The sequence below is a fragment of the Athene noctua genome, chromosome 15 (genome assembly GCF_965140245.1).
Source record: "Athene noctua chromosome 15, bAthNoc1.hap1.1, whole genome shotgun sequence".
Taxonomy (NCBI): domain Eukaryota; kingdom Metazoa; phylum Chordata; class Aves; order Strigiformes; family Strigidae; genus Athene; species Athene noctua.
The window spans coordinates 8,111,290-8,122,106 of NC_134051.1; the positions used below are offsets into that span (position 1 = coordinate 8,111,290).

Sequence of the window (10,817 nt, forward strand, 5' to 3'; positions counted from 1 at the left end):
AAGGAGTCCTTAATTCATCTTCTAAAGATAAGGAGCCCTCCCAGTTTGTTGTACATTTGGTTTTTAGCATACAAGCATCCTGTGTATAAACAAGACTTTGGATTGCAATTAGGCAAATCGCATAAACTTAACAATGTCACCACTACCCCACCTGATTAAAATGAAAAAAGTTCCATTAAAAATTAATAGGTCTGGGAGTCAAGAGACTTCAGTAATAAGCAGTGTTTCCCTTCTGTAACATGCTCAATTTGCTGATATTTGAGTAATTCCTTGGAGTCCCCTAAACTGCACCACCCTGAAATCACAAGAATTCTAGTGCTGAATGTGAGGAAGGTGTGCACCCAGCAACCTGCTCTCTCCTTTCCTGAGCATATCTCTGACCTATTGTCAACTCATAATGCTAGTCTGGGAACTATAATCCCTTCACCAGACAGGACTGCTAGAACTCCAGACACAATTCACACTTCTTTAAAAGCAAATTCCTTCTCTCACTAACCCTTTCAATTTCTGAGAAAAACGCTGTGGCAGGTAAAGGCCTGATTTTTAATATTTTCTGACTTTTGACAGGCATAGACCCTGCTCAGGTAGAATTGTGTATCAGAAGCAAAGCTGCTTTCTCCTAACAGCTGTTGGTACAACACCCAAGGGCTCTGTCATACATAAAGCTGTGTGCAGAACAATAGGTAAGTGCACTGACTTCAGGAAAAGGCACAGAGTAAATCTTCAACCTCAGCAGCAAGAAATTCAAACTACATTTCACCTATTGTACTGCTGCAGGGATAATGCTGAAGGAGGAGATTGTGTAAGTTCTTCAACTGCATTAGATGCTACAGCCTCCATTACCCTAAAACGAGTGTTGTGTTCCCACCTCTACAGAGGCTGCAGGAGGACAGAGGATGCTAAGGAAGATCCCTCAGTGCTGGAAAAAGAATACAGCATGGCTTGATCTCCTGGTAAAGGTATTCTTCTTTTTTTTTTTTTCCTAGGTTTCAAAAAGCTTCTTAGTCTATGGCAGGACACTGGAGTAAGTTGCAAGCTACAGTCTTCCCTGAGTTTTTAAAAATTAGCAATGTTTTCTCAGAAAACAGTGCCGCCATTCACACTATAGCTGCTGTTTTCCAATTGTTTACCAAAGCCAAGCACAGATCTACATTTTTATCATTAAAAAGCTGCCAGTGTCAGTTTCTCTGGGTAGGTAGAAACTATCCTAGTTCTTTAGCAAGGGAGAATAGGAGCACTTGAAAAATTCAGCAGAATGGACTTGCTTCTGACTTCAATTAAAAACAAAGTCAGCTTTTTAGTGTCACTGCTGAGATCAAACAAATATGCTATCTATAGAAGAAAGTTTGTGATGTTAAGGATGATCAGCTTTTGACTCTTTAAATGGCACCTTCTGCTCTAGACCTCAGAATGCAACAGGGAACCTGAGAACTCTGGTTTTAGAAGGGAAATAGGGACAAAGTCAAAACAAGTGTCCCTTAAAACCAGCCTTAGCTACTCCAGCTCTAAAAGGAACATGCAACAAGTAGTTTTCAGTCAGTTTTGGTTTTAAAATATTTTCTTATGTAGGCATGGTCTGGCACTTTCTTAAAAGACACAGAAATTTTAAAAAAAGCATCTTTATGTGTTTACTTTGAAAAACAAAACAGTTTCTTGGAGACTACACTTTAACAAAAAAATCACCAGTATTAAAGATTTTCAAACCCATTTAACAGCTAACAAATCCATCCTTTTCTCTCTTCAGCATAACACTTATTTTTATCCTCTCTCAAAGAAGACTTAATGACTGCTAGCAAAAAATTCTCCTCTAAAAGAAAACTGCTTAAGCACTGCTCACTCAGAGCAGATGTCTTCAGTAACAGTCAGCTTCGTTCTCCTCTATGGTCCCCACAGTAGCAAGGATGTCCTGTAAGAGGGACTGAGGGCTTTTCTCCACATGGTCACTACTTTTATTTAGCTCATCATGTAGCTCTTCTAAGTCTATTATACCCAAAGCTAGCAACATACTCTCTGGATCTTGAAAATCCACCCTATTACCACCATCTATGAGGATGTTCTGAGCCAGAGAACCCTGCCTTAGTGTCCTTTGCAACCAGGCAATGCCATGTCCTGCATATGAATCTTCAGCCACTTGTGAATCCTTCAGCGTCTTAACTGGATAGAATCTACATCTTAAGGCAAGCAGTATATCACAGGCTTTCTGACCTAGTGGTTGGTCACAGTCACACAAAGACTGAAACAAAAAGTTGAACACTTTTGCTCGGCAAAATATAAGCAGTGATGAATTCTGATGAATGCAGCCAGTGACTGCAGAGACAGAAGTATGTGGGGAATTAAGAAGGCAAAGACGGCAAACTGTCTGACTAGAGAAAACTTCAATCAGTTCCAAACCACCAAGTCTGACTTCCCAGTCTAAGTCATGCTCCACAGTTTGGATCACCCTAGAGACAAACTGCTCTGTATCTTCCAGCTGACCTGTGCAGCCCTCTCTCACCCACTTGTTGAAGATGCTGATCACAGCCCTCCTAGGAAAGCCCTCTGTGTCCGTTGACAAGATTTCATGAAGCTTTGCTACAGTGTTCTAAATGTAAAAAGAAAAAGAGAAAGCACAGTGAGGGAAGGAACATTTAAAGAAACAAGAGCAGCAAAGTAAAAAAATCAAGTCTTTTCATTAACGCTTGTGAGACCTCCCTCCATGAGGCTGTAGATAACTTGTGAAGAAAATTATTAGTATAGCAGTAAACCAATGTATAATTCTCCTTGATTCTGTAGTGGACTACATGAAGTCCTCATACCTCTTTATTATACTGATTCCCTATAGCAGGTGACTCTGGAGCAAAGTAAGTAATGAAGGCCAAGTGTCCCACAGCAGTCACAGCACTTGCTCGCACGTAGCTTTCTGGATCCTCAAGAAGGTCTTCTGTAAGCCTCGGCACCTCTGAAGACAGGAGAGACTGCCTGAACTCATCCTGGTCTGTAAACAAGACAGCAATCCAAAGAAGCGAGGCTTTATTCTCTCAGAGCATGAAGCTGTTTCCAATGCAAACAGTTCTTTGCGTCATACAAGGATGCCCACTGACTGCAGGGACAGCTGCCAGTGAGCTGAGCCACTGCAGACACCAGGCAGCTGCTTACAAGAGCACAGATGCTCTGTGTCAGGCTCCCCATTTTCCAGCAGCCTGGTGACTTTCAGTCAAGCCCTGCTAAACACTGGAACTTGGAAAAATCCGTTTACAGTTCTAGTGGCAAGAAAAAATTTTCTCCGGGCAAGTAGGGACATGGTTTCAGCCTCATCAAACTTATGCCTTTGCTTAAAGGAGGAAAAAATAGTCTTCCTTTCTTGTTAAAGCACATGGCAAAGAAAAAGAATGCAACTGCAGCACTGACAGGGGCTGCTGGGTAAACCGCTACGGCAGCTGAGTGTGTTGGATACTTCCTTCGTGACCTGGGGACAACAGTAGTCAACAACATCACAGAGCTACCGTAAGAGAAATAATGTTGCCTTAGTGCTACCTGCTGCAAAGCCTGAGCTAACAGTATAGTGGAAAATCAGTAATAAACTCAAAGCATACAGAGCAGATCTAGGCCTTTTAGCCTCATAAATCCCTGCTGAGTGAAACCAGACTCCACTGCAGAGCAAGCTGAAAAAGGAAAGTGTCATCTGCCATTAAGCATGTCATCTGCCTTGACATACTTGTCTCAACATATATGACTGTCTCAACATTCATGTTTAACTCACCAAAACTGCCATTAAGGAGGGCACAGCACTCTGAGTTCAACAGAAAAGGAGGGTAAGTTTATTAATCTTTTTAGCAGATTTTGATTATGATCTAAGTGTAAAAATCTTGACGCTTCTTCCTTTTCTTAACCCTTCAGTTACAGGTCAGAGGATTCTTCACGAGCCTGCTTGACTTTCATAACATGAAGAGAAATACTCCTCCAATGTGAACCATTAAATCTCTGTACCTACCTCTCAAGCATGTAATCAGGTCAGTGAGGAACTCCAGAGAAGAATCTCTTACTTCCCAGCAAGGACTGCACAAACGCTTTTGCAGCACCAGAAACACATCTGTAAAAGCCAAGTGACAAGCTTGAATGGACATGAAAGGCAACAAGCCTCAAGGAAGTAATTGCTGTTCAACCTCGGTATCGTTTTTTCTGCTGCAATCCCTTTTCTTGCTGCTGTGTGCTTCTTCTCCCAGAGTTCTTTAAAGCATTAATTGGGCAGCTAAACATAAATTCAACATAACTGTGAACAAATGAATCCTAAGTGCTTTCAGCAGGAAAGGCAGGCAAGAGCAGATTTCATATCACTAGCTGCTGTTTGTCCCAACCTGAATAGCTTTGTTACCTTCCAAAATCTTCTCAGTTTGTTGCCACTGACTGTTGGAACGGGACAGTTCCCGCAATCGCACCAACCACTTGGATGTAGCTTGAAATGTTTTCTTTAGAACCTGAAGCAATATAAAGTAGGTTTACGTTATTACAGGTGGAGGCACTGTTGCCTTTATGCTAGATAAAATTTGTTTTAGCCTCAAACTTATAGAGAAATTCTCAGAGTAAACAAGTACATATGCTTCCTTACTAAGAAGTAAGGCACAAATAAATGGTACTTATATAAGACTTCTGACACCTAGAAAATGCTTGTTCTCAGTATAGCATTTTAAAGTTCTAGTACCTCCAGCTTTTGATTTGCAGTTGAAGTCATTCAAATAAAACAAAGCAAGAAAACAAAACCCCTTAATGCAAAAAATTCAATACTTCAGGGCCATGTCATTGAGTATGTTGGCACTACTCTTAGACATGATGGCTCCTGTCTTTTCAAAAACAGTCAATGTATCGGTCAGTTACTTGCTCATTAGGAGTTTTGCTATTTCCTGCAAGCCACGAGAACCAAGAGAAGTCTCCTACATGTTCTAACATAAACTGTGCTGAGAAACAACTACTGTCAGACAGTTTCTCAGAACTACATTCCACTGGGGCAAGCTAATAAGACTTGGATCTCTCCTTAGTTCTATACTTACAGTAGGGTTGGTGTTTGGACTCTCCAGGTATGCCAGAAGGACATCAAAAAGACTTCCTAGGAGTGTGTCACAGGCTGAAACACAGAAGACAAAACTAAAGGACCAATACTGAGAGAAGGAGCAGTTGAATTCCAATTCAACTGCTGAAATACAGAAAGACACAGGATTGTAAAACTGTCTTGGAGAAGAAAGCAAGTACAGTCCTCAGAGTAAAGGAGAAACATCCCATTTCTCACAACCACTACAACCTTCTTAGTTACAGCATTACCTGCCCTAGCTCATCAACAGAAAGTAAGGTTAGCCAAGACAGTAGGAAGAATTGGAAAAAATGGACAAGTTTCAGAAATAGGAGTAGTAGTCTTAATTCAGACAGATCAGTGAAGGGGAATGAAAAATTCTGCAACTACAGAATAGTCAAGTATTTCCAAAATTAAAAAAAATTTAAAGATGCAAATATTAACTCACCTTTTTGCTCCGAGAGTGCTACTAGGACATCAAGAGCTGACCTCTGTACTCTGAAGCAGTTGATCAAGTTTCGGCTTATTGTGCTTCCCAGAGGAGAAGCTGGCCTCAGGCAGCCATTACACAACTGTAATATTGTCGTGAGAGAATGTAGCAAAGACGTATAGGGTAAATCCACCGAGAAACGCATCTGATGGGAGGGGAGAAAGAAAAAAAAAAAAAAAAGTTTCCAGCAAAAGTCTCAAGCATGCAGACAGAGCTGGAGTTTTTGGTCAGGAGGCAGCAAAAATTGAAATTTCTAGTGTGTTCTTAAGGTACCACAATGCTAACTACAATCAATTATCTTCCTCTCTCCCAATAACTACTGCACAGATGGAAGAAAATTCTTCTCACTGCTTGGGAAAGCAGTTCAATTTGTGTTTTTTCACTGGATCAATAATTGCAATAGATGTAAGGTACGGTAACAAAGCTTGCGAAGGTGGATTTAAAACTAAGTGCAGTCCCTCTTTACAAGCCTTAGTATTCCTGTTTTCATATTTGGCATTTACTATGCTAGATTTCTTTTAACAGGCAGAAGCCCTCACTGTCAACTCCTCTCCACGTTCTATTAAGCTCTACTGCAAAAGTTTGCAACCAATCTTAACACTCTCAAGGACCAATTTGGTCCCTGGGGATTTTTCCTTCTCTGAATGTTACCTGAGACAGCAGCTCCTCCAGATGAGCGAGGGTCTGACACAGAAGATTAACACAAGATGACTTGGAGGACAGAAGACTTTCAACAGTGGCAGGATCACTAACAGACTCATCCAGCAAACCTAGAGGACCAAAGGAGGGAAGAGCTCAGGTTGTTAGTGAGTACAAAGGACTGTGGTTTTTAAAGTTACTCAAGCTTTTCAGATGATGCCGTGTGAATATCCCTTCAAATGTAACTGCTGCACTTCACCACAAACACTGCTACTGTCCTTGACTTCTTCCTCCAGTTTTGTCTGCACCAGACACTTAAAATTCTGGCAAGCAGACTAGCCTCTAACTTTTCTATCACAACTGTACCTGCGTATTCCAGAGGCTGGGAGGCTGCTCTCAAAATACAATCCATTGGCTGAAGTAGAACAGTCAGTGCCTGAATCCTCACATCTTGTGGGCTTCAAGGAGGAAACAGCAGTTACCAAAACAAGAATACTTCAATTCCTTCCCAAACATCTGCCCCCAGATACTGAGCAGAATAATGGTTTTCATGCAGGCTTTTAAACAAGCCAGCAATGACAGAGCAATGAAAGTATTACTACAATTCAAGACTTCTTCCAAGTTTCCATGGCTAACTGAAAGCAAAGAAGTGGCTCTGGAATTTACAAGTAGCCTTATCAAGCTATGCAAATAGAGGGTAGGATTCATGTTAAGAAGGGGGTTTAGAGAGAGGCATTTCTTGTCAACAAAATGGTGTCCTTATATCTTAAGACACAGGTGTTACTTAGCCTGTAAATCAGTATCCATATGTGCTGCATTCAGATGCACACTTCTGCTGGACAGCAGTGAAAGCTCTCACACTAGACAGTGTTTTTGTGAAAGAGAAAACTGAACAGAGACTACTGGATTTGACAGGCAGTCAAACCGTGTCCATCTTAACCTTGGCAGTACAAAGTTAAAGAAGTTTCTTCCTGAAATTGGCTGGCTGCAGGTGTATACACATAAAAAAAATATATTGGCTCCTTTCATTTCTCTCTCTCTGAAACTGTATTATTCTTACTATTAGTGTCTGAACCTTGTTAGCTACTGTCATGGTTCTTGCCAACCAGTCTTACATATTAAGGAATGTAGGGAAAAAAAACAGTTCTTGGAAAGACAACAGAGATATTAGTACAGAAACATTTTTAGAGTAAAAAAATTTCATTGTATTAAGTCCTACCAATTATAATGCCTCACAATTCCCACTGCCAAAGGGCCTGCTTGTACTGGAGTTAAGTGTTCCAGAGCAGAAGTCACTAGTGCCCAAATACCGCCTTCAGTGTCACAAAACACAGGGGACCTGAGAAGAAATAAGTGTAAGTAATATGTCCTATCAGACAGTGGAAAACAGATATATCTCATCACTGGATACAAGGTCCCAGATCTTTACCATGCCACTTTAAGCAAGAGCTTCGCCAGCATGTGGTGTGCTTGAACAGTCTCTTCCATCAAAAAGGATTCTATTTGCTTTGCTATGCCTAACCAAAGTACTTCAGTCCACGTATCACAACAACTGCCAAACAAACTAGTTAACAGATTTAATGACTGCTCGATGTGAGAGGAAGAGCTGGACTGAAGGAAGTCTTCTATACGCTTTATAATCATTTGGGCACACTCTGGCCAGTCACCGTCCTTTGTACTGAGAGGTTTAGTTGTTTCAGACTCTACAGAGAGGGTGAGCATGTGCACCAGAAGCTGACTGGCAGCTGAAGCCACAAACAGGCTGGGATCCCCCTGCAGAGTGAAGATGACATCTATGCCTCCTGTGTGAAAACAAAACAAGTCACTGTAGGAAAAAACAACAGCCTTCCTATCGTGAGGTGAAACTTGTTGCACTCTAACCATATATTCTAATTCAAGTACCACAGAGATTTAAATGGTGTTGTTGGGGTTTTATATATGTTATTTTGTAGTTTCTACAGCATTTCAAAGTCAGCCAGTCCTTACTGACTAGCAAACAAACAAAAACCAAACAGAAGAAGAAAGTGAAATTGTTTTCAGATCCTCAGGTGTTTTAACAACTCAGGAAGAGAAGAGGACTTCAGTATAACATTAGTGATATTATGAGTGTTGACAACACACTCACTGTGTATTTATGGAAGGAGCCTGTACCATCTCCAGACACAAACAATAGGAAAAACATGAACAGCAGCAACAGTACTACTTTTCCATCACATGGACAGCAGCGCATGCTGCACATTATTAATACCAGTCCAGTCTTTTAGGCCCCTCTATATATGGGATCTAAAGTTGAATCCTGAATTGACATATCTGCATAACAACAACTGGACTGCACACGTGTGCAAGTATTAAGAGATAAATGCGCCCCTGGTTAGTTTTTCTGCACTAAAATCGTACTGAAATGTACCTTTTAGTAAGAGTTACAAGTAAGAACACAAAAGGCCTTCAATAAACTTTTTATGATTTATCTCATAAGATGTGCCTTTTTCCCCTCTAAGAAGGGCAGCATCTTCAGTGTTTAACAAAACTGATTTAACAAAAACCCCACCATCTTTCAATTACTTCAGTGTTTTTCACAAATGGCTTATTTTTATCTTAAATAAATGAAAACTCCTGTCACTCTCATTTGACATGTGAACAACAGACTGGAATGGAAGAGACACAGAGGAGTTACCAGACCTAGAAGTACTCACCACCATCGCAGAGGAAGCGGAGGGCAAGCTGGTGATGCATCATGCTGTGCACACCCTCCACCCAGCCACTTCGCACAGATGCATCTCCCCACAGGGCGCTGTTCAGAGGCCCATCCCTGCCAAAGAGCCTGACCAACAGATTCTCCTGCTGAAGCCAGAGAACACACAGAGTAAACAGTAAGCAAAGGGGATTGAGGGAAGTGGAAGGGCAGCTCTGTCCTCCAAGTCAAGAGTACCAATGCTGTAGTGAAACGTTCTCTCGCTAGAAGTGTCACTAAAATAGAAAATGTTTAGAATCCCATGCTTAAACTCAACATACGCCTCTTTCACGGACTAAGCAACAGAGGTGTTCAAAACCAAAACTGCTTGTTTTAAGATACTAGTGACAACTTATGTATATATCAGTTCCATTTGACTGCTTTATGCAGCTGTATGCATCTCCTCCCTGAAGGAAGCCTTTTAGGCTTTGAGTTTTGTACTATAAATGTATTCTCTTGTAGAAAGCAGAGCTTTAAAAATTGCCCTCTTTTTTGCAGGGAATCAAGAGATCTCCTGTCAACCTACTGTGGAGGGAAAACTACATCTGTTAGTGCAGTTTAAATATACAGGATCTGCCCAGGGATAAAATATTTTGCAATGACTACTGTGAGTGTTATCCCATATACTGTTTTGAACTGAAAACGAGAAGCACTACATATAAGCATTCACAGTACTACTGTAGCAAGAGAGAAGACAACAGCCACTTTACATGGACCTAGGAAGAAAGAGTATGACTGCAGGTCTTCATTACCATATCACTGTTTGCCAAGCTGTTCGAAGTATGCCAGAAATTTTATATGCAGAATACATACATTTTCAGGTGTCCTCTCTATAGAAGGGACAAACAGACAAAGGGCACAGGTAGCTGACTCACCTGCAAGTGTTGGAAGCGGTCTTCAGAAGCGGCAAGTATCCCAGTTAACCGCAGGGTAAAGGAGAGGATGCTCGGACTGGGCTCTGGCAGGGCCAGCACGGAGGTGATGAACTCGCTCAGACAGGGATTGTTCTGCACCAGCTCCGCTGTAGGATCTAGTGACCAGGTGTTGCCCAAGAAGAGGCCATAAAACAGAGAGTCACTGCCAGGACTTCTGTCCTCGCTCGTAACACCAAGGCGTTTGCCTGAGCTGAGTGTAACCCCTCACAGCTGTTAAGAGGCGAGTCTGGGTTCACCTGAAGCCCAAGCCTTGGTACAGGCCTCAAGTACCAAACAGCGTTTTCAGGTGTCACGGTGGGAACAACCCCTCCGAGGGAGGCTTCCCCCAGGATCCTGGCGTGCAGGCCTGCCTCCCTCCCCCTCGGACAAGCCCCTGCCGGTCCCCGGCGGCCATGGCTAGGTGGGGGGACGGGGGGGAGGCCTGCAAGCGGCGGGCACTCACCGAACCTCGTCATGTCCCGGAACCAATCGAGCATCTTCTCGAGGCAGGTGTCATCGGAGCCGGGATGCCGCGGGTCGGCCAGGACGGCGCAGACGCGCGGCAGCAGGAGGGAACACTCGCGGGTTATGGCGAAGCGGCGGCGGGCCCGGGCGACGAACCGCGACTCCTGGCTGAACATGGCTGCGGAGCGCCGGCCCCCGGAGCGGGAGAGACCCGCCTCACCCGGCCCGGCCGCAAAGCGAGTGTCGCAAACCTGGGGGCGTGGCCCGGCGCGCGCAGAGGGCGGGCGGGCTGCGGGGCGGCGGCACGGCGCTCTCGGCTGCGCGGGGTGCGGGTCCCGCGGTGGGCCGGGGCGCTGCCCGGAGCGGGGCCGCTCTCAGGGCCGTGCTCCCCCTGGGGTTGTCTCCGCGCTCCTGGACAGAATCTGGTAGCGGAGCCGGGGGCTGCTCAGAGAATCGTCTCGGTTGGAAAAGCCCTTGAGGCTCCTCCAGCCCAACCGCGAGCCTCACACTGACCGCTCCCAACTCCACCCGATCCCT

The 10,817-nt window shown here is 43.6% G+C and overlaps 1 protein-coding gene across 2 annotated transcripts; it reads right to left on the bottom strand.

Moving 5' to 3' along the window:
* Positions 1 to 1,501: 1,501 nt before the first annotated feature.
* Positions 1,502 to 10,483, bottom strand: BRAT1 (BRCA1 associated ATM activator 1). Of its 2 annotated transcripts, none has more exons than XM_074919498.1 (13): positions 10,279 to 10,483; positions 9,777 to 9,931; positions 8,864 to 9,011; positions 7,600 to 7,972; positions 7,390 to 7,509; positions 6,537 to 6,628; positions 6,183 to 6,301; positions 5,490 to 5,676; positions 5,025 to 5,098; positions 4,352 to 4,454; positions 3,971 to 4,069; positions 2,796 to 2,938; positions 1,502 to 2,581 (listed from the first exon to the last, which is right to left on the bottom strand). In XM_074919498.1, exons 1-13 carry the CDS (start codon positions 10,454 to 10,456, stop codon positions 1,853 to 1,855), a joined length of 2,520 nt encoding a protein of 839 aa, XP_074775599.1. In that variant the 5' UTR covers positions 10,457 to 10,483; the 3' UTR covers positions 1,502 to 1,852. The 2 variants fall into 2 exon arrangements, with proteins under 2 accessions (XP_074775599.1, XP_074775598.1); XM_074919497.1 differs by having other exon boundaries at positions 1,505 to 2,581; positions 2,796 to 2,974.
* Between the last annotated feature and the right edge of the window lie 334 nt (positions 10,484 to 10,817).